Genomic DNA, 23,187 nt, shown 5'->3' with positions numbered 1-23,187 from the left:
CGACCGGAGCGGTGGCACATACACGGGGGGGGGGGGGGGGGGGGGGGGGGGGGGGGGCAAAACGAACATTTTCACGAACGGGATCGTGAGACCGGACGATGTAAACGCCCTTGGCACACATTTGATTTGTTGTTGAGTCTCTTGAAAAAAAAAAAAAGGATAATTTCATTTTAAATTTGTTTTGTCATTTTATTTTATTTTTTTTCGTATTGATTTCTGTTTTGTTTTGAAAAAGAAAAGGGAATTCAATTTGGCCTTTGTAGGTTGTAGAAGAAGAGAAGAAAACAAAAATTGGATTTTGAAGACGGGACCAAGGATCGCAATTGGATCAACTCGTAATGTATTCGTGTCTCATTTTACTTTCAATGTTAAACCGAAAGAGAGAGAGAGAGAGAGAGAGAGAGAGAGAGAAAAAAAAAAGAGTTTTCTATACGTCTATTATGCAAATATTTGGGTTCTTACTTCTCCGGGGTACGTATAGCGCATTGAGCCTAATGGCGAATCGATCCCGTCGGCTTGTTAGTTTCTCCTCTTTTCTCTTGAAACGTACCAACAACAAGAGGATCAAATAGGCCTTTTCTTTTTGTTTTAACTCTCGATCGATTTCGAATGTTCTTTTTTATTCAAATATATTCCGTGTACTGGACAAAAGATCCTTTCAAAAGATGGAGGGACACGTTTCAAACTTTCATTGCACTAAAGAAAAACAAAACAAAACAAGATTTGTAATTTTTTATGATTCTATTTATGCAGAGTTTTAAAGGCAATAATCCTAGGAATTAAATGCGGACTATGTGTGACCGGCCAACGCGTTCTCGGCTTTATCAGTCCGGCCTACATCGTATGTTCCTTAAATCCTATCAATCGAACATGGATAATAAAAAAAAAAAGAGCGTATCGCTATAAGCCTTCGAACTGACAATGTTGTTTTTATCATGTCGGGTATTAGGCGGAGGGGGGAGGTGAAAACAAAAAAAACAAAAATGCAGGTGGACTTTCTTTTTCACGCGTTTAAGGGATAAACGCAAATTAGGGACAGTTCCAGACAGGACGGGGGGGAGAATAGAGACAGTTTTTTGAAACATGTTGTCGCATAATCAGTTGACATATTATTTTGTGTGTTAGTGTTAAAGTTAGACACGAGAGAGAGATAGACGCGATGGCACGTAGATTAGTTCTTATTGTCTTTTTTTTTTATTTCAAAAAATATAAAAAATAAATTGAATCGAGTTCAAATTTCATGTTTTTTTGGCGCCAGTTTTTGGACCCTTCCTCTCGTGACCTACAACATCGTTTTCCCTGATAAAAACGACATCCGAACGAACAAAAAAAATATATATATATAGGACGCCACAAAACAAATATTCCTTCTTTATTTCTTCAAATTCAATTCAATTTAAAAAAAAAAAAAAAACCCGAGATATAAGATTTCGAAAAAAAAAAAAAAAAAAAATAATACAAACAAAAGAAATTGATCCCGCGTTTATTTTACGAGCGGGGAGGGGACAAGCCGCGGGATTTGCGTTGTCGCCGTCAGTCGTTTGGCGCCTACACCGGGCGTCTGTATATACACAGGCGTCATGTCTGCGCTATCCTGTCGTCTGTGTCGCCGTCGAATTTTCTTTTTTGGCTGTCCCAGTCCAAAAAAAAAAAAAAAAAAAAATAAGGTTCTCATGTCTGCTCATCTCATCTAACTCCCGACCCCTTATATTGTCCTCGTTACACACTGCGCTAGGGTGGGGCTATCAACTTCAAAGTCCTAAAAAATATTTTCAAAAAAGGTACGTTCATTTCTATTTTTTTTTTTTATGTTTAAGCTTTAACTTATAATGGGTACTATTAACATTTCTTTATTTTTTCTTTTTCCTCTTATATAAACGTCGTCCATTTTTTTTTTTTTTTTTTTTTTTTTTTGCGCGCACGCGGGACAAGGGCGGCCAGACATTTTTCGAGTCTGTCCATAGTGGCTCTGATGCGAGAGCGACAAGCTGGCGTCTACCGAACAAAACGGCCATAACAACCCATAAAAATACGCCACACACACACACACACGCGTTCATAGACTTGAGGAGGAGGGGGGGGGGGAGATCGCAGCGTCGATAAATCAAAAGCAAAAAAGAAAAAAAAAAGAAAAAACCTTAACAAGGAATCTCATTCCTTTTTTTTTTTCAATGTCGGTTGTGGATAGAAAGAATTCCGATTTAAAATATTAAGGAAATAAATAAATAAATAAATAAAAAGGTAATATACTTAAATCGTGTGTACGTGCAGCGTTGCCGCTCATTTTTTTTTTAAATTTTTGCGGGCCAGGCACAGTTCGCAGAAAATGACGTATGCAAATCATTATGTCATTTGCGAGTGCCATCCTTCATCTTCGTGTGCACTACATTTGGCGCACACACACACACACGCGTTTGTTTGGCTCCGCATGCAAATACAAGAAGATGGACTCGGGTCAATGACGATACGGTTCAGCGATGAATGAAATCAAAGAATAAATAAATAAAATTTAAATGAAAAACACCCGCGTTCCCGTTTGTTTTGTTTTTTTACACGAAACCGAGGTCGTGAGTTGTGATTGCGACGAGGCGCCGAACATCCTGGGCCTCGCACGTCATCGCTCCCAAGGTTTTCTCAAACTTGTCTGAAATCCATCGACATAATATCAAATCAAATTTAAACCAAAAAAAAAAAAAAAATGATTTGCCGTTGAATTTATTTTTTTTTTTTTTTCAGGACTTTTGGTGAGATCGGCTTTTTATTTGCATTGATTAGCGTTTGCTTCCTAGTTAGTTCAAGGTAAAAGAGGAAAAAACAGGGGAACCGAGTCATTATGGCATCGCTGGAACCACTACACCAGACGAGCCTTATAAGACCAGACAGAACACACGCAGACAAGAAAAAGAAAAGGATTTTCTTTTTTTTTTAAAGACGCATCACATCTATGCAAATGAATTCATCAATATGTTTTTTTTCATATTTATAAATAAGAATGGGGGGGGGGGGAAATGAACGGAAATGTTTCGTGAATGGATCCAACCTTCGGTGAAGGAGAAGAAATTTCGCGGGATTTCGAATGTATTACACACGCACGAACGTATGCAAAATAGGGGGAATGGGGCCGAGCGCAATGAACCTAATTAAATGAAAGACCAATTAATGCTTTGCTGCGCACATCCGTTTAAAATGAACGATTTTTTTTTTTTTTTTTTTTTTTTGGAGTGGGGAGGGGAGGGTCCGATCCGCGTTCGTCCGTGACATCACCTCCTATTTGTTTCTTTGGACTTCATTAAAAATAAGCAGTTTCGTTCGTTGTATATATCGGTCGCTCAGCTGAGGTTCGAAAGGCCGGCGGGCAAATGTGGAAATGGGCCCATCATTAAAACCAAAAATGTATTTAACCTGACGTCGATGTTGAGCGAAAAAAAAACGAGAAGAAAACAACCTAACCGGATCTTATAAATATTCGATCGAAAAGAGCAAATAAGGTCGCAATAAATCGTTGCAAAAAAAATAAATAAATAAATGCGGAAATTATTCCGGCGCCGGATTCTCCTACACCGTAGGCAACAAATTTTGTTTTCTTTTTCTTAAAAAAAAAAAAAATCGTTAACAAGCTCTTGATTTTTTTTTTTTTTAAACATTTGTTTTCTTTTTATGGTGGCATTTTGAAAATATTTTTTTGAGTTGGACGAGGTTGCACACTTTTCTTTGGGTTGATATCGAGAAACATAATTACACACGTAGGCTGGGATCGTTCAACGTTGCCAGACAATAGAATATTGTTGGAGCCTTAGTTTTTTTGTTTTGTTTTTTTTTAAATTCAGGCTCATGCTAATTGAAGGCGCAGACGTGATTAATGAGCTTCCGTTCGGCAACAAAGAAGCAGGTCATTGGGTTTTCTTATTCCCTTGTCATTTTCAATGAGAGTTTGATCTTAATGTGTTTCTTTAAATGTCACCGGAAGGAATGCCCCGATCATCAATAGATCCCCGGTCCCATCAACATATCCGAAAAAGAAAACACGTTTTCAAATTTGAAACCTTTTAAAATTAGGTGTAATCTCAAAGGTGGTCAAGAGAAAGAAAAAAAAAAAAAAAAGGTGGGAGGGTAAAGAGAAAAAGCAATGGCGGAACAAATTTAAAAAAAAAAAAAAAAGAAACATGTCCGACTTCTAATAGGCCTACAACCCTCGGAGAAGTGTAAAAGGCCTCACAAACAAATGATTTCCTTCAAAAAAATGCCGACAAAAAAAAAAGAAAATCAGAACAATAAACAGGAGCTTATAAAGCTATCGACACGTATACACTCCTAAATATAGAGGACCTTGTACAATTGAGCTCCCCCCCCCCCAACTTTAACTAAGAGAAAGGTGAATGATGCGTACATGATAGGCCTAGATAGAAAGAGCCGGAGTCCCTTTTTTTGTTTGAAAGATCATTTTTTTTTTTTTTTTAAAGGGGGGATACGTCAAGGGACATGAGAAAACATTTTTTTTACACCTACTTTTAAAATAAAACTGCTCCCCTAAAACATTTTTGGAAGGAATTTCTTTTCAAAAGTTGGGGGATTGTAAGATGTGTGAAGTGTGCGGGCTGCTGTACTAGTAGTTAACCTTTGATTTCTCAAGGCGCATCAGCAATTGGACATGCCGCCAGCACCTGATTCTCCAGCGGCTTAAAGACCATCCAGAGGGGAAGGGGGAGGGTGGAGGCTCTAATAGTCAATTGGTCACACCGTTTTTTTTTTTTTGAAATATTTTGTACAAATTGAATAGCGAACATTCCAATCATATCGAGCCGAATAAAAACCCGTCGATTTCATTTTTTTTTGAAACGGTGAAAGGCGCGGGAAAAATTCACATTGACGTGACGACTGCGTGTACGTTAAATTGCATTTGAATATTCAAATGGACGCGTCATCGAAAAAAAAAAAAAAGATTGTTGTGGCCATCCCCCTACATCAAAGAATGCATTCCCTTTCTCTCTTTGAAATAGGGAGCTTGAAAAACTGTGTGCAACCCTACAGGGGCCGTATGTGGGCATGTGTGACATCAATCTTCCGAACATTGTCCGAAACCGTAGAACAAAAATACGACGCCCCTACAGCCAACAGAATAACGCAACATCTCAATGAAGGCGACGCGTCCATCATCATCCCACAAAGATATAAGATTTAAATAAAAAACAGGCCTCCTTTAATATTCTAATTTACAATAAGAAAAAAAAAGAAAAAAAGCCGTTGTTCTTCTTGGAATATTTCCCATTACGACGATGGCCGTCGTGTATGACGTCATTTACTCATCACACGCCTACAACCATTGGCTGTTACACGCAGGGCAAAAAGAGTACATTCTAATTCGCCCGTTTGGAGCCCACGTCCATCCATCAGTTGATGCAGCAAACTCCCGACGAGACGATGTGCGGCGACCGTACAAAATTCTAACGAAACGGCCAACAACAACAAAAACACATTTTTTTTTTAATTTTTACGGGAGCAAAAATGGGATTATCGCGCAATCGAAAGTCGCCAAGTTTTTTTTTTTTTTTTACGACACAGGATAAATGGGAATTTTTTTTTTTGAAATAATAGCCGCAGAGCGCCCCCCCCCCTCCTTCAACCAATAAGGTAAGAAATAATATATGAGGCTATCAGCGCTAGACTTGTCACTCCCATTTTTGGATGATCCAAGGATTATATATGCATGGCTAGAGCTATCTTATGTTGACGTCGAATATAAATACATATTGGAAAATGCGCATGTATATATATATAATAGATTGCAAAGTTACACATTCATTTTGACCTAGTCTCCACATTTTTTTTAAGAGGGGATTTTGATCAAGTACGAAATAGCGCGCAACGTTGCCAATTGAAATAAGCGATTTTCTTCAATTTTTTTTTTTTTTTGTTTCCATTCATTGTCAATCAAAAAAAAAAAAATGTTGTTTTCGTGAGAATCTTTCACGGCTTCTCGAATTGACGTGTCCGACGAATGGCGACAAGCGTGTCAAGCAAAAGGACATCCTTCGCGTGTCTACACGTTTTCTTTGGAAAAGAATAAAAAAACAAAAACGTACCCAGGTGATAGAAATGATTTTTTTTTTTGTTTGTTTGTTTTTAAATAAGGAATTTAGGCGTGGCATCGATAGTTTACGCCAAACACAAAATGCAACACGCGAAAGGGGGGGAATCAAAATTTATTGTACGACAACGTTGTCGTTTGGCGACAGCATAATTTTTTTTGGCCGCCGGCCAACAAATGAAAAGGTGAACGTCATTGACGTGAAAACGCTCCCGATACGCGTGCACACACGCAAGCGCCATTATCGCGTTTGTTTTTCTGCGAAATCAGAAATGAAATGACGAAATGAAAATTGAAAGAGGACGGCGATAAAAAAAAAAGCGCAACTGGTTTTTGCATTTCTAATTTAAAAAAGATACGAAAAAAAAAAAAATTCCCCCCCCCCCCTGACTCGAAAAAAAAAAAAGAGCGCGAAAAAGAAAAATGTTTTGAAAAACAACAAAAAAATTCGAGCTCGTCTTCGTTCATTGAACTTGAAAATGGACATGTCCAACAACAAACGGAAGCGAATTTTTTTTTTTCAAAAAAAAAAAAAAAGAATATCGTCACCTTTTTTTTTTTTTTAAATGGGTGCGGCTTTTCAAGTGATCGGAAACAATTGATTCGGCAAAAAAAAAAAAAACTCTTGTCCTGCGCAGGTGGTCGTACAAAAAAAAAAAAAAAACTTTCTTTTCCTTGACTTTTTCTCTCTTCTTCGATGGGCGGCAATTCCGAAGGATCATTCTGCGAAAGGGGAACAAAAAAAAAAAAAAAAAGAAAAAGAAAATGTGAGGGTGGGGGGGGGGGGGGGAAACAATTGTTTGCAGTTGAGCAGCGCAGCGCGCACTTCTTTTCTATTACGTTCGGTCATAAGGCACGGGGCTCTTGTGTCCGTTGGGGTAGTTAACCCTAAGCTTTAAAATGATTCCCCGGAGAAAGTTGGGGATGTTTCAAATGAAATGATGTATCAAAAGAAAAAAAAAAAGACGATTCCGAGCTGTCTACCGCATCCGCACAAAAAAAAAATGGCGGCGTGGGGGGGGGGGGGGCACCTGTTGAGTCCCCAAGATCCGAACGTCCGTCGAGGTTTTCAAAAATGGCCAATCACCAGAGGAATTCGTTAAAAGAAATGTGTCGGTGTTGACATCCAAATTTTTTTGGTTTTTAATTCCAAAACGGATTCATTTTTGCGCAAGTTAAGAAAAAAAAAAAAAAAAAAAAAAGAAATTTGCATTTTCACTGCGCAAGAGAGAGAGGCGACAGTTTGGCGCGACATTTGAAAACGACAGAATCAAACCGGTGGCTTGGACACAAATGTTTCGTGCAAGCGAGTACATCCATTTTGACTTGTACGCTGCTTTTTGTTTTGTACTTTTTTTTTTTTTTCTTTCTTTTTCTGATATCTAAAGAATCAATTGTTTACGACGACCCTCTCACGTCTTTTTGAAACTTCTTGTTGTCGTTTTCACCCTGACTGTTATGGATGTACTGATTCTAATGCACTGATTGGCTCGACACTTGCACTCGTAACTGTTTGGCTGATATGTCCGAACAAATGTTCGCTGGCGCGTAATAACAAACGAGCGCTTGAAAAAAAGAAAAGGAAAAAAATCAACTTCAAAAAGATAAATAAAGGATTTTTTTTTTTTTTTTTTTTCGTAATGTGTGGAGAAATTTGGATCGGCCAGCGTTGCCTAACCTCACGCCTTTTAGTTATCGATGACCGATATGTCGGACGTCTACCTGGGCATTATTGTGAACACCACGACTACAAATCCTAGTGACCTTGATGGATTCACTGGAATTGCGTCTGTTAATGGCCATCCGACAAAAAGAAAAAAAAAAAATGAACGAAGCCAATGGCATTGAAAAAAAAAAAAAAAAGTCTTCCGTTGAACCCTCCCCCCCCCTCCCAGCCGCCAGTCATTTAATTTCCTTTGCGTAATTGCTCTTCCGCGTCTGATATGGCAACCCTGTTGCTACGCCGAGAGCGCCAATTTTTTTTTTATTTTAAATTTCAGGAAACCCGTTTTCTTTCTTAAACAAAAAAAAAAAAAAAATGTTTTCCTTCCCGAACAAGCGCCGGCAGTCTGCCTAAAATAATAATCATCATATAATAACATCCTTGTTTTGTTTTTTTGTTTTTTTCCCTACTCTTCTTGTAATACGTAATAAATGTGTTAAGATTTCTTTTTCATTCTCTTCTCCCATCGGAGAAAAAAAAAAAAAAAAAAAAAAGAAAAGAAATAAATTTACGTACATGTACATCATGAAAACATCAAATCTAGTGATTGGCCGAACCCAATATATATATATATTTTGTTTTCGTGAAACCGGTTTGCCCACCGCCGTCGTCGGCGCCACCCGCCGCCGCCGCCGCCATATAATATTTCTGTTGGCCGTCGCCTTTGGTTCCTTTTTTAGGTGTTTTCCTTTCTTTTTGGCCGCGTCTATGTGTGTGTCTTGTCTCGTGGCTTTTAATATATACTATATCACATCAAAAAAAAAAAAAAAAGAGCCTATACGTCTCGTTACCTTCTCTCTCTCGAGGGGTTCGTGTTGATTTGACAACGGATTCAGACCATCCACGCGAAAAAAAAAAAAAAAAAAAAAAAAAAAATCTCGACCCAACATCAGTGCGCGGGATCCATCAAAAAAACCGCAGGTGAGCCGCGACTGTCTGCCTGGCTCTCCGTTGCGCGTACTCGAAATAAATAAAATAAAAATAAAAGCCCTTCTTTTTTTTTTTTCTTTTTGCTTTTTCGAACTCCTATAAAAGGAATAGCGGCTGATAAAGAACAAAACATCTATGGCCCAAAAATGGTAGAGTCAAGAATTATTTTTTTTTCTTCTTCTTCTTCGTGCGCATAAAAAAAAAAGAGGAACGCGCCTCTACCTACACGCAGTTCGAACAGTGTTGGAGGAGAAGGTAAAAAAAAAAAAAAAAAAAAAAAAAATTCGGACGTGATGTAACCACCCTGACCCCAAAGACGGGATTTTTATATTATGTTTCTTTGGCGCCCTTTTTTTTTTTTTTTTTGTTGTTTGAATTTCACGTTCACAGTTGATGCCCATCCGTTTGATAACGGGCACACGAGTGTTGCTAATGGGGTGTGTGTGTGCGTAGAGCCTTCGACATCGTAAGTCAAAGTCAGCCGAGTTCATCACGCGCACGCGCGCGCGAGCCACGCGCCAAAAAAAAAAAAAGAAAAAGCGGCACGGACGGCGTGATACGCCGGGAAAATTCAGAGCGCGGAGCTTTTTTTTTTTTTTTCTGTGTGTACCTCGCGAGGACATTGAATAGCAAAACAAAAAAAAAAGGAGGCAGAGAAGTGAAACAGATTTTGGTTGGTAAATAAAAACGAAAAAAAAAAAAAGAAAGAAAAATTCTATCTTTGGGCCGTGAAACACGGCGCCAAATATCACGGGCGACGGCCTGGCTGGCTATTATTTATACAGAGTTAACGTTCACGATAAACGTGAGAAGAAACAAAATGTTTGTTTTTTTTTCTAAATTCATTTAGCGCTGATTTGGAGCGGCCGAAAACGTGCAGATGGATGAAAAATTGATAGCGCCTATGTGTATAATTTTTTTTGTTTTTTAGAGAGAAAGGGAAATTTTGTATTTAATTTTTTTACTTTCAATGTACATCCCGCGTGATGTCATCGCCAACAGGATCCCCTATCCCGACAACTCCTCCTATTTTTATTCCCCCCCCCCCAAAAAAAAATAATAAGAAAATTGGCAAATGCGCATGAGATGGGCGTTTAATTGGGCCTAAAATTCAAACAAAACTTGCTACCGGCAGTAGCGAAATCTTACGTCATGGTGAATTTAAATATCGGGCGGAGGTAAGTTTCCAAAAAAAAAAAAAAAAAAAAAAACATACGTTAAAGGCCTATAATTTTCACGCATTTCAATCAATTTTGGCGGAGAGAAAAGATAGAAAAAAAAATGATATTTGGAAGGTGGGCGTTATTGGGAAGAGGATAGGAAGTGATTCATACATCGAACGGGTATGGATTGCCAATGTTGTTCTTTAATTGCCTATTTTTTTTGAGTACGATTTGCGTGATATGAAAAAAAATAATGTTGAAGATGAATCATCGCGTTAAAAATGATTTTGTTTTCTTTAGAATTTCAAAAAAAAAAAATCCGCCCATTTGTGACGACATTTTTTTCTGTTCAAATCTCCCCCCCCCCCCCCCCCCCCCCCCCCCCCCCCCCCCCCCCCCCCCCTAAAAAAAAATCCTTTTCGTATATTTTTTGGGGGGAATGATGTGAAAAAAGAGAAACGATTCTCTCACGCTCCCCGTTATGGAAAAGAATAAACCGGCAGACGAAGTGAGAGAAAACCAATGACATCATCGAGCCGTTTTCGGGGTAAAATATTTTTTTTTTTTCAAAATATTAATAATAAAACAAAAAAAAAAATATATATATATATCTTAAAGAAAAAAAAAAAAAAAAGATATATGCAAATGAAGAAATTACACAGAGAGAAGAAAATGAAGCCGGGGAAAAGAGGAAAAAAAAAAAAAAGATTCCGGCGGGCAATTTTGACGTCAACCGCAGACTATGCAAATCTATAACAAAAAATAATGAGGCCCAGTAAGCCGAACGCTATGGCGCCAAAAGAAAACAAAAAATTCAAAAGAATTTTATTACCATCGAAAAAAAAAAAAAAAAGAGGGAAAAAAGATTCCAATCCTCGTTCATCGGTTTGAAAATAGAACGTCGTTCACACACACTGGCATTTAGTTCTACGTACGCAGTGTGTGTGTGTGTGTATAAATACCCCTCCCAACATACACACACGTCGTGTTTTTCAATATTGGTTCACGAAAAGAGAGTAAACGTGGCGTCTGGCTGTCAACGCAATGACTTGACGTCCGCAGTTCCAGCAGAATGACGGCCGAGCTCGTATAGCACTCGACGCTTGATTTAAAAGAAGAAAAAAAAAGAAATACAAATGCAAACATTAGATTTAAAAAGAAAAAAGAAAGGTTCACAACTGTTGCGCCGATGGAGGGCAAATGAAACGAGGAGGCCCGATAATCACGCAAAGCAAAAAATCAACAACATTCCCTGGCTGATTTTTTTTTTTTTTTAGAATGGAACGCGGCGATGATGGTAAGTTGATGAAGACATCTATCATGATCATCTTTTTCCCCTACCATCGGCCCCCCTCCCGCTCTTTTTTTTTAGTGGGAAAAATGAAAATTATTGATTTAAAGATGACAGGCCCAACGCGGTATATTCAAAAATTCTATTTTTTTTTTTTCTTGTACGTTAGAAATCAAAGGAATGTAACACCCGTTTCAAGTCAACAAATATCGAACGTGTTGGGATCGTTAGCTCATCGTCCAATGGAGAAAGAAAATTCTGAGAATGGAGGAGAGGTTTAAAATGCAAACTTCGGGGACTGGGTAGGAAAACAAAAAAAAAAAAAGATCTGACGAATAGGACGTGATGATTGGTGTTGGCATCAGTCAACACGGACCCTGTTGCCACGACCTACCGCTCAGAATTTTTCCCGACATGTTTCCAGTTTAACACACACACAAAAAAAAGGGAGGAAGGGAAGGAAAAACAAATTAGTAACGGCCATGGATGTTCCAACATTTTCACGGTGTCAAAAAGAGACTGACGGTTGCCAAGACAACCCCTGGCAGCTTATTACTACAATACGGTTTAGCTCCCGTTTGTCAGTGCAAAAATAAGAAACAACAAAAAAAATTTCGGACGAAACGCATTTCAAATAAAAAACAAAAAAACGGGAGCGCATTGCTATCATTTGAACGAATGTGCCAAAAGGTACGGAAGAATTGGCCGTTGACAACGGGGAATACTCGGAAAAAGCCTTTCTTGCCAATTGAAAAAAAAAAAAAAAAATGATATGATAATCCATCAAGTTTGTTTCTTTTATTTTCAATAAGGGCGGCATCCGCATTTCTAATTTCAAATTTTTTTTTTTTTTTCAACGCCATCTCTTCAATTCTCTTTAACGCAGAATTGTCATGAAGGTAGAATTGCATTTAAAAGAAAAATACGGCGGGAAAGACGTTCATCTTTTGTAAAAAAAAAAATAAATTAAAGATATGGTGCATCAAAATATTTCAAATGAACGCAAAGAAAAAAAGGTTGGCTTGTCTCAAACAATGTCGTTTTGTTCCGGCGGATGACGGAACGCAACCTCCATGTTCCATCCGATTGTTAAAAAGAAATAAATTTCTTCGTTGCCAATCGAAACGTGAGAAATAGCGGCAACCAAAAAAAAAAAAAATGAACGAGCGAGAGAAAGCCAAAGAATTTTGTTTTATCAAATCAGAAAGAAAAAAATACGAAACAAAGTCGCTTTGAAAACGCAGAGTTTCGCTTGCATGCGTCACTGCATCTAAATATTTTTAACTTTGTATTTATTTTTCTTCTGTTGCACATCTCTCTCTCTCTCGTTCCAGCTGTAGAAACATCCGCCGTTCGACACACACACAGCGCAACGCGGGTGAATAAAAAAAAAAAAAAAACAAGAGCAAAAAAAAAGAAAAATATTTTTTTTTCTTTTAAAATGCGATGACGACGTGCCGATGTTCTTTTTTGAACAGACGCGGGGTCATCGTGCTGCGTTATAATTGATCGTTTCACGCTCCCCCCTTCAAAATGCTGATGATTCCCGATGAGACCACACACACACACACACACAGATGGGGAGGGGGAAGAAGCATAACTAAAGTCTTTTCAATAAGCCGCATCTCGTTTTCACGGTTAAAAAAAAAAAAAAAAGAGAACCAATTGTAGAATTGATTTTCTTTTCAATTCAAAGTTAACAAAAGAATAAAAACTAAAAAAAAAAAGGGCAAATGAGCGCGGAAGAATAGTCTCACAAAATAATATTTCTTTTTGAACCCACACACAGAAATAAAGAAGAAGAGCTGGCCGTCGTTGCGTAACGACCATGCCCATTACCTAATGATCGAAAAGTCCTTGCCATCCCCAAAAGTCTACAGGGGTGGTCCGTTTCTTTTTCTTGCGTCTTGTTGTCCTTTCAAGACATGCCTACAAGTACCGCGTGACTAATCGGGTTAAGACCATCTCAAAGGAAAGAAAAAAAAAAAAGTCCTCTTCTTTATTTGATCAACTCTTCGTTGCCCGTCTCTTCACGGCTTCGTGAACAGACGAGCTCGGACTCACGAACGCTTCAAAAGGATTTTTTTTTTTTTTTTTACGACTCCCGGAAGCGGAACGACATCGCACGGGATAAAGAAATCGGACGTTTCAAAAATCGAAATCATTTCGAATTGTTATTTTCGATGGCTGATGTCATCGAATGAAGACGCCAAAACAAAAAAAAAAAAAATTTGCATTTTCTCTTTTTCTTTTCCAATCAAAATGATTAAGAGTTTAACATTTTTTTTTAACGTGTCTTGTTTATATACAGACACATATGGTTCCTCAATTTTCCTCGTGTGCCTCTCAAAATTTTTTTTTTTTTGTTTCAGTTTGCCGGGCCCAGATTGATGTAATATATTACACGGTGGCATGGACCCAACGAGACCCGGATCCTGCCAAGTTTTTTTTTTTTCTCTTTCGAACACACATAATACCCCCCCCCCAAAAAAAAGAGGGAGAAAAAGGGACTATGTTATTTTTCAAAAAGATCGGAAGGAGATTTGTTTTATTTTTTCCTTCTTTCGATCTTTTTCGTCTCTTCTTTATGTGGATGATATTGTGAAATTCCGTTGTATATCTATGGCTGTTTTAACTTGTTTTTCCTTATGTGCTGTCGGTCGTCAGGGCCGACGGCCTTTTGTGCGTGAGCCGTCAATTGGAATGGACCGGGCAAAGAAGAAGAAGAAAAAAATGAATAGACGACGAACGACGGCGGCGCAACGCCAGGAAAAAAAAAAAACTCGTTCCATTGTTGATACGGATCGAGGTGAATGAAAGGCAGGCCGAGGCATTATTTTCGATGCCAAAAAAAAAAATGGAACGGGAAAAAAAAGCTAATCAAATAAAAAGCAAACAAATCCCTTATGAAAAAAAAAAAGAAAGGAATTCTATTACTATTTTACAGATTTCCTGTAAAAATAATAATTTAAAAACAACAAGCCTAGATCTCAAAAAAAAAAAAAAAGAAAAAAAGAAATTCAAATCGGGTGGGCGTTTCTTGATGGTGGCGCCACACAGAAAAAAAAAAACAATAAAAATAAAATTTCGTTGCGGTTCTTTCTCTCGTTTTTTTTTTTTCGCTTGTTGAAATAACGCCGACACGGTCACTTTGTCTTGTAATCACCTCAGCATGGAGATGAATGGATGAGCACGCTCTGTGTGCCCCGTCTCTCCATTCTTCTACAGTCTCTTTTGCCCCGTCGGACGAAAAGAAAAAGTTCCTTCTGCTCCGCGACAAATTGCGCAGAACGAAAAGAAAAAAAAAAAAAAAAAAAAGAGCCACCGTGAATGATGAGACTCGAGAGGCTTTTCCAGCTACGCAACGATCGTCACGGTTGCCAAGAAAAAGGCAAAATAAAAAAGTTGAACATCGCGCAGATACCGAACAAATTTACGAGAATAGAAGCAAACGAAAAGAAAAGCAAATTTTTGCTGGCTCGGTAAACGCATCGGGTAAAACAAAAGACGAACGATACCCCATCAAAAAAAAAAAAAAAAAAAAAAAAAAGTCGTGTGAGAAAAGAGAGTGAAAGATAGATCTCTGCTATTTTGCCCTCTCTCCTTTATCTTCGTTTCGTTCGGCTGATTGTCCTGACGTCAAGTCAATTGAGTGCGTCTAAACACATTTGTATTGGCTGTGCGAGTAGTACATCTTTTCATCGTCGAGTACATTTGTACCCGACACATTTTGGTCCCCCCTCTTTTTTTTTTCTCAACAGCTTTTAAAAAAGAAAGAAAAAAAAAAAGATTCCCCTCGACAACAGAACGAGCTAACAATCGTCAAGGCACTTTCTTTCTGCGCAGCGTCCGTTAAGTCCGCCATCCCTTTGAAGAAAGAAAAAAACAACCTCTGGGCGGGCAGTAACAAGATAACAACGAGCTCGACAAAAAGGTGAAGGACAACTGGGCCCTTTTTAAATGTGGACCCGATTTGTTGTTGTTGTTGAGGGAATTAAAGAAAAACTAGAATAAATTCTACTTTGAAACTGCAAGAAAAGTTCCCTAACCAATAAGCTCCAAAATAAAGAACTAACTACAATGAAAAATTAAAAAAAAAATCTCTAACCTAGTGGAAGATCTGGGTTCTTATAATATCGGGAATGTGGTGGCGAGATAGCGGCAGCTTCAAAGACGTCCCATGACCGGTGGGGTAGTGGAGCTCTTGATAGACTCGGCTAATACGTCCAAAACTCGATCCACGCGTTCATCGGTGGCGTTCTGTCCCATTAGTCCGACACGCCAGATACGACCAGCAGTCGGGCCTAATCCACCAGCAATCTCCACACGCCTGCAAATCGTTTCACGCAAAAACAAAGGAAAAATTGAAATGAAAATGGCTACTTCGGCGGGACAAGTGCAAAGAGAAAGGGGTTAAATTTACATGGACATGGCGTGGGCGGTGACGGATTTCCAGTCGACGCCGTCTGGGACCTGAATCGCTGTGATGCACGTCAGACGGTTGGCGGGCTCGGACGCCAGCGGCTTCAGGTTCAATTTGGCTAAGCCGCTGATAAGGCGATCTCGGCATTGACGATGGCGCTTCCATGAATTCTCCAGGCCTTCACTGGCCAGCAAGGCAAGAGCTTCGCGCAAGGCGTAGATGCTGGAAATGGGCGCAGTGTGGTGGTACCTATAGACGTTTGACCACACGTTATAACACTCAAGTAGGTCATTCTAAAATATCATAGGTATCTGAAATCTCATCGACCTCGTCTAGAGGACGCCGCCACCGCTCCTAGAAACGATGGCGACGACCACAGCGGATGCACTTACTTGCGTGGTTGGTTATCACAGCCCCAGTAGTTGCCAAGCCAATTCATGTCGAAGTAAAACGAAGATATCGGGGTCTTTCGAGCTGCAATCTTGGCCCTAGTGAACGAGTACAGAGTTAAAAGCGGAACGATAAGTAAACGATTTTTAAACTTACGCAGCGCGCGGACCAAAAGAGATGGGAGCCGTGCCGGGAGGAGCACCCAAAACCTTTTGTGATCCTGTGTAAACGACATCTACTTGCCAGCGATCCATATAAAACGGCTCCCCGCCAAGAGAGGCCACCGTATCAATTAGCAATAAGCAGCCATATCTACACAGAGAGGAAAACACAAAGTAAAAACAGTGAACGCCTGGTTCTTTTTTAAATAGATTTCTTAAAATATTAATTACTTGGAGCAGAGTGCACCAACACCCTCTATAGGCTGCACAACACCAGTTGATGATTCTCCTTGAGCCAGAAAGAGAATCGCTGGTTTGTGTTGTACTAAAGCTGCTTCAATTTCACCCATTTTGAAATTTTCCCCAGCCGTTTTGGTTATAGTTCTTACATCAGCACCTTCCAAAAGAAACACAAAGAATGTGGACTTGAAAGTACAGGGCTTTCACCTGAAAGTAATAGATTTTACCTTGTCGGTTAGCCATGTCTGCTGCCCTTTCTCCCCAGATTCCATTGATGCCAACAAGCACAACATCATTTCTTTCGATGAGGTTACACAAAGCTGCTTCCATGCCTGCATGACCAGAGCCACTGATCGCAAGGGTCAAAATGTTCTTCGTTTGAAATGCATATTGAATGCCTTGTTTGACCTCATCCATAATCTGCATCAAATTAGGTTGTTTCAAAGAACGATCATGCAAAACTATCAGCGAAACAGCTTTAAATGTTCACATACCTGAACAAACTCGGTATGTAAATGTCCTAACAATGGCAAGCTTCCAGCTCTTAAAACATTTTCAGCCGCATTAGACGGACCAGCTCCCATCAACAGTTTGGACGGTACCTCGATGGGTTTTGAGAGACATTCAGGTGGTTGGTAGTCAACAGCCATGGTGCTAAGCTTTGGGGAAATAAAACAAAATTTTTCCTTTATGCAACATACGACGCAGAACTCTGAAACGGCTGATTAACCTTAGATGTGATGCAGAATTAATGAAAGGCAGCGAATGCGTGGATGCAAGTTCCCGATTCCAAAGGTTTCAACCACGAGTTCCTCCCAACAAATTCGGGTTTTGGTGTTTGTGGCAACAAAAGTTGCCTCGATTTCAAGAAAGATGGCGGTACCAACTGGTTTCTCGCCGAAGACAAACTGTTCAAATTAATGACTAACAGAACATAAGCTTTTCGTCAAATTGCCATGTTACGTTGCTCTTGAATTTTTATGACTGACGAAATCGCCTCTTTCGTCAAACCGTCATGATGCCGTCTTGGTCTTGAAAATTCAAAACTAAGCGACAAACAATTTTGCCCAACTCGTGATTTCATTGCTGGAAAGAAAATAAACGTATACCCTTATTCTGGTTTTGTGAAATCGATGGAATAACGCCAGTCGTCAATAATTCTGCACACGATCGTACAGAAATGCGGAGATGACTGAACGTACCTTCTAGAACGACTGTCGCACTCGTAATGTGGGATTGTAGGGGTCTAAGGTGGCGGGAAAGTGGGATTTGGCGGGAAACATGCCTTCTATCTAATCGATATTTAGCCAATGGTTAACATGGAACATGTTTTCATAGACATAACTGTCATTTGCATTAAACGTTTCAAAAAATTTTAATTATTTTTTATTTTAATAAGATGATTAACTTACGAATTTTAGAATAGCTCAATATCAAGATGAGTACTTCAAGGTCAGACACTAGTGCAAATTTTCCAAAAGACAGTCTTGAACTCTTTTGTTTGCCATATTTGTTCAATTCGTCTTGGCGAAACGTCGCGTTGCCTAGTGCATAAAAAGGATTTTTCGCTTTTCAATGTTATTTTTAATCACTATATTTTTCTTTACATAGAACTATGGAAAGTAGCCCATCTGTTAGCTTTTATTTGGGTGGCCAGAAGAAAAAAACTCTTTTGGACATTTGTCAGTCCAAAATCCAAGTAATGAAGTACGAACATTTCTCTTTACATGCATTCTGGCTTGTAACTGGCAAAAAACGCTAGCCATCCTATGACCGAAGGCATTTTAACACTGTCGGCCTTCTATTCGGCAATTGACCTTGCGTCCTGGTGCATTTTAACTAAACTTGTAAACTGGTATAAAAACCACCTGAAGGAAGGAACAAGCCGCCTAGTGTAAGAGAACAAGGGACGTTTAGCAAAAGTGAAACATTTCCGTCGTGTTATGTAGAAAGTGTTTGGCCATTCGCATTAGTGTTGTTCCTATAATGCCGGATCGCCATTCACCCTACGAAACACTAACATGATCAACACAAAACCCCCAATAAAGCAAAAGTTTGTAATGTTAAGCATTCAGTGTAAAACTAGGCAAATGAAAGCAATACAGTTAGTCCTGTCTTCTTAATCTATTACGTAACGATTGATTTCCTTTGAAATGGACCCAGCCCTGAAGGAACGGTGTTGGTCTTGCAATTAGTTCTAGACCACCAAAATCCGTAGGATTTCGGTATTTTTTCGGTAAACCCCGAATAGTTTTTGGTTTTATTACCACTTTTGTTCAGTAATGTAGAATGATTGATGAGAAGTGTATAATTTTTTCGTTTGTTTTAACAGTGGCAAGCAAAGAAGTTTAAAGTGTCGGGTTACTACCTTATCTATCGGTTCGTGGTGGCAGCTCTTTTCATATCGATTATCGCTTTTGGTTTATCTGTTAGCAAACATCCCAATTACTGGATTATCTATTTCAGCCATATTGGCATTCTCCTACAAACTTTGCATTTAATAACCGCAGCCGCCATTACAGTTCAGCTTCTCTCGAACCCCCCTAAAAGTGACCAATTTCAAATAGAACTGTTAAAAAATTAGCTAATCTTGAATTTATGTTTCAGATGGCGTTGAAAACAGCCTGCCTCGTTTGTCACGCAATTCCTGGTTCCTGTACAATGTAACCAATTTGATGAGTTTATGGATTTCTGCAATTTTTTGGGCCGGGATCTCCGTTGTTGGTAAGTTATCAGCATTCTAACAGTTGATCTAATGTTAACAATAGGCGTAAAGATTTTCATTTTTTAAAATTTCAGAACGAGAACCGAAAGAGACAGATTTTCTCACTCACGGGTTGAACAGCATAACGCCAATATGTGGTGTGTTCGTCAGTAAGAGGCCATGCCGTTTATTGCATTTTATCCATTCGTGAGCAATCTTCGTGCCGTACGTCGTGTTTACGGTAATCTACTGGGCAGCAGGAGGTCGAAGAGAAAACGGAATATCTACCATCTACCCGATTTTGGACTGGGATAATCTTAATGTGACCATTTCGTGCGTGACAGTGGGACTGACTTTGGGTTTACTTCTTACCCATGGGTTCATGTGGATACTTCACTTACTCAGAGATCGCGTGATCACCTGCATGAACAGCAATAAAAGTAAACCACAGCCTTCGCTTCAAGGCCAATGGAATCCTACTTTAATTACTGATGAAAATTGTGCAGTCGAATTTAATACTACAGTTTAAAGTGAAGTTTAGTACCAATCACGCAAATTGAATTTGCCCATATAAAATGCTATAAACATTGAGAAAATAAAAGACTGTACAATTCGCTTGACACTGTATGTATGACGTCACATTTATTGGGGACGATTATTCTTGTAATGCTGCACCTTGAAACTAATAGTACGAGTTAGTGGGGCGTTCAGATTTACAACGCCCAGTGTATTCATTTCAATTTAACAATTTTTTTTTCGCAGGAATACATTTGGAGAACAGGTGAGACGGATGAGTTTTATTCGTGAGAATTAATCTAACAGGGGTAGAACGCATTTAATAGCTTAACCATTGTGCAAAGTTGTTCGATAAAAAACTGTTCAAATAAGTAACTAGAAAATTGATCGACATTGTCCGGTAGCCTCGTTGAATCGAAATGAAGGTCCGCAACTTGTTGCTCGACTATCATCTACGCATTGACCAGTTGCCTGTAAAAATGTGCTATCCGGGCAACTGAAATTGGGATTAACTGGAGGTAGGGCTAGTCCCGACGCTGATGAGTCAGATCTGCACATAAGAGTAAGCATTAAAATGATCTGCAATGTATCCAAAAAAGAATTCTTACATTAGAGGATTAGTGCATTTGAAATTCTCTCCCTGACGTGCTCCAGTCCGACAAGGTTGAAGAAGAGGATCAGGTAACGAACTTGGCAATTGAAATATTCCGGCTGTAGTTGCATCCTGTCGTTGGATTTTGCTCTTACTTATGCCTCGTTTAGCTTGTTGAATTAGTTCAAATTGAAGATCATTATCGTCTGGATGAAACTGGTGCAGCAGGAGTGCATCGAGTATGGCTCTATCAATCAGCCCACGTTCTTGGGATGAAAGGGAAAAATAGGGCGAGGATGGATCCGTGGTATTGACGCACTCCAGCTGACGTTCAAAAACGTCATAGCCCAGCAGTTGAGAAGCTGAACAAGGTCCAGTAGATCCTAGAGCGAAACATTCTCCTTTGCCATTGGGCACCAATTGCTGCAGTGAATCGTCTACACCGTTAACTGCTGGACACTCGGCTGGAGCACAGAACAGTCGTCCACCTTGACTTATGGTCATCACCTGTTCAGCCGGGCAAGGACCTTTAGTTAATTTAGATTGATTAGATGATGTGATATTGAAAAATTAGAATGGATTGGGATTACCTCGGGAGAACAGTGCAACACAATTATCTTTTGGATTAGGAAAAGGATATTGTCCAATGGGACAATCACAAATGGGATCTCCATATGCTGTGTAATAGAGACGTCTGCCTCCTTGGCATTCGAGAGGATCATTGATATCGTGGCAAAGTCCTGTGCGACCCACAAACACTCGTCTGTCTTCACATAGTTTTGGAGTACATCCTCCCTGACATAGATTTACAAATACGGACTTCATTTGTTAATAAATAAATCTGTTAATGACATTGATACCTTTAAGGTAACAGGATTCACAGTGACCCAGAAATTGGTGCCATTGCAGGGACCTCTAGTCAAAAGTGGATGGCTGTTTCCATCATCAAATTGAATGGAATTAACTCCACTGCCATCATCTGGAAAATCCGATCCGGGCACTGGTGAGGGGAGGTCGTTCGTAGGTGTTTGATTGCCAGGTTGTGGTACTTGAGTGTTACTATTATCACCGACTTGTTGATTATTGACGTTGTTATCATTTTGCTGGCTGTTGGAATTGGCCACTGCTGCAATATTCCCACCAGCCAATCCAGCCGATAAGACTCCAGCAATTCCTGCATTCAATGCGATCGCATTGGACCTTGCGTACGCTGCGGCAAGAGCGGAAGACATCGCGGAGGACACGCTGCACACATTTGCAAGTGCATCACAATCTTTTGTGTTGACCACGCTAAAACTGGTGAAAACAGCCAAGTACAGAAATTTTGAGACGCTCGTAGTTAAGGTACACACCCTTCCATTGCATAGTTGTGACAAGGATACACACTCCGTCGTGCACGCTTGATCGAAACACGTGAACGGATCACACCCACATCCAGACTGTCTCCCAGCACGTAAAAAATTGGGCACATCTGAAGTCTCGTCTATTGCGTGAATAGACCCTTCGACACTCGCTTCTTCTAGCAGAATATTCCCTGCCCGTTTGCTATCGGTTTGCCCAGTCAAATCATCGCTTTCGTCCCCAACTTTCGTGAATCGCCTCGCATAGCGTTTCGCGTAGGCTTGTGAATATTCCTCTTCCGTTACGGAAGCATCTTCTGTTTCATAGTAAATATCTCCATTATTTTGTGTTTCTTTCTCTTTAGCAGCAAATGCCAACGCAGCTATTCCAGCGGCTATTCCGGCCGATAGGGCGATATTAGCCACGACACTCGCAGTGGCTGCAATTGCGGACGAACTGCTCGCCACGGACAAGAGCGATGACGTGATGCAATCAATTTCAAGCTTTTCACAAGCTTTTTCATCGATTTGTAAAGATTGCCGATAAATTGGCAATGCACCAAATTTCGTGTAACCAGAAAAGGTCGTTGTGCGTGTACACGTTTGGCCGCATTGAGTCTCGGCTGTGGCACAAGTGGTTATGCAAAATGCTTCTTCAACGAGCACCACAGCCTTGCACGTGCATCCGCTATTTTGACGTCCAAAAAGAAATGGAGTCTCCAACTTCTCATCCATGGGAACAATCGAACTGTGCACAGTCGGGTTTGTATTCCAAAACAATTGACGGTCGTCCAGGGTGTCGGTTTCCGAGTTCCATTGCGATGAATCCAACAGTCCCGATCTCTTTGGTAATTTCAACAACGTGTCGAATAATCGAACGAAATTATGTTTTAAACCACGACTATGATCGTTTTCGCTGGTGGCATGAATTGCGATCGAAAGTAAAAGGAAAACTGGGCTGCTGATCATCGTGTTAACATCCACATCACCGGATGGCATCAAAACGAAAACTGTTATGAATTTCTTCCTGTTTCGAAGCCTTTATCTCAATAGAAAAAGGTAGCGACCAACTAGGAATGCCCTGAGGATGTACACTAGTGACGTAATATTTGAAACATTTCATTTTTGTAGCCGTATAATTTTGATTACGGTTCGCTTTTACTGCTCCACTAGCCATCGTCCACCATATTTAACGGTTCTGTCGAGGGTACAAACGGATTTTATGATGTAATAATTTGGTGGGCGATAGAAAGTGGACCGCGTTTGTTTGAGACTTACAAGAAGTCTCTTATTACTCAGTAATTGCACCGCGCACTGTTCCGTGAATTCCTACGCTCGCAATTACAGACCATTTGCGATGAGACACAGTCAGTTGTATATAAAAGATGGATGGCGAACAAAAGCAACAGGAAATCCTGTGTCTTAAATCTCTGTGGTGGTCTGTGTACGGTGACAGCCTAGTTTTTTAAGAAGACAAGAAATAAAACATAGCAATAGTAATTTTTTTTAAAGTTAGGCTGTTGGGTTAGAGAACTCATAAACTAAAGAACTTCATCGTTGGGCTCGAAAATAATTTTTTTTTAAATCTGAAAGAGCTTCTTATTTTAGAAAAATTAGATGCCATCTTAG

General features: G+C 39.6%; 2 protein-coding genes and 1 pseudogene across 4 annotated transcripts; 1 reads left to right on the top strand and 2 right to left on the bottom strand.

The window, feature by feature from the left end:
* Positions 1–1,468: 1,468 nt before the first annotated feature.
* LOC130695567 (alanine--glyoxylate aminotransferase-like) lies at positions 1,469–17,310 on the bottom strand. 3 transcript variants are annotated; one of them, XR_009002425.2, is made up of 9 exons: positions 17,137–17,310; positions 16,901–17,065; positions 16,634–16,826; positions 16,398–16,563; positions 16,162–16,317; positions 16,008–16,103; positions 15,616–15,864; positions 15,301–15,522; positions 1,469–1,759 (listed from the first exon to the last, which is right to left on the bottom strand). XR_009002425.2 is itself a non-coding variant. In XM_057518722.2 (8 exons), the coding sequence occupies exons 2-8, from the start codon at positions 17,054–17,056 to the stop codon at positions 15,360–15,362; spliced, it is 1,179 nt and encodes a 392-aa protein (XP_057374705.1). In that variant the 5' UTR covers positions 17,057–17,065; positions 17,137–17,310; the 3' UTR covers positions 15,077–15,359. The 3 variants fall into 3 exon arrangements, 2 of the variants coding, with proteins under 2 accessions (XP_057374705.1, XP_057374706.1); XM_057518722.2 differs by lacking the exon at positions 1,469–1,759 and having other exon boundaries at positions 15,077–15,522; XM_057518723.2 differs by lacking the exon at positions 1,469–1,759 and having other exon boundaries at positions 15,077–15,522; positions 16,901–17,060.
* Positions 17,311–17,844: 534 nt separating this feature from the next.
* On the top strand, positions 17,845–19,639 carry LOC130695484 (protein rolling stone-like; annotated as a pseudogene).
* Positions 19,640–19,873: 234 nt separating this feature from the next.
* On the bottom strand, positions 19,874–22,521 carry LOC130695555 (uncharacterized). Its single transcript, XM_057518698.1, has 4 exons — positions 21,079–22,521; positions 20,809–21,013; positions 20,235–20,745; positions 19,874–20,176 (listed from the first exon to the last, which is right to left on the bottom strand). Exons 1-4 carry the CDS (start codon positions 22,291–22,293, stop codon positions 20,002–20,004), a joined length of 2,106 nt encoding a protein of 701 aa, XP_057374681.1. The 5' UTR covers positions 22,294–22,521; the 3' UTR covers positions 19,874–20,001.
* Between the last annotated feature and the right edge of the window lie 666 nt (positions 22,522–23,187).

This window comes from Daphnia carinata, chromosome 7 (assembly GCF_022539665.2).
Source record: "Daphnia carinata strain CSIRO-1 chromosome 7, CSIRO_AGI_Dcar_HiC_V3, whole genome shotgun sequence".
Classification (NCBI taxonomy): domain Eukaryota; kingdom Metazoa; phylum Arthropoda; class Branchiopoda; order Diplostraca; family Daphniidae; genus Daphnia; species Daphnia carinata.
Note: the sequence above shows the minus strand (reverse complement) of the source record. Positions and strands in the feature narration are given on the sequence as shown.

Excerpts from the sequence above, each read along its gene's own strand:
- LOC130695555 (XM_057518698.1), bottom strand. The coding sequence starts at position 22,293 with ATGGATGAGAAGTTGGAGACTCCATTTCTTTTTGGACGTCAAAATAGC. Across the intron at positions 21,014-21,078 it reads TGAATCCTGTTACCTTAAAG|GGAGGATGTACTCCAAAACT; the intron begins GTATCAATGTCA and ends AATCTATGTCAG. Across the intron at positions 20,746-20,808 it reads TGTTGCACTGTTCTCCCGAG|GTCCTTGCCCGGCTGAACAG; the intron begins GTAATCCCAATC and ends AATTAACTAAAG.
- LOC130695567 (XM_057518722.2), bottom strand. The coding sequence starts at position 17,056 with ATGGCTGTTGACTACCAACCACCTGAATGTCTCTCAAAACCCATCGAG. Across the intron at positions 16,564-16,633 it reads AGACATGGCTAACCGACAAG|GTGCTGATGTAAGAACTATA; the intron begins GTAAAATCTATT and ends TTCTTTTGGAAG. Across the intron at positions 15,523-15,615 it reads ACCGCCCACGCCATGTCCAT|GCGTGTGGAGATTGCTGGTG; the intron begins GTAAATTTAACC and ends AACGATTTGCAG.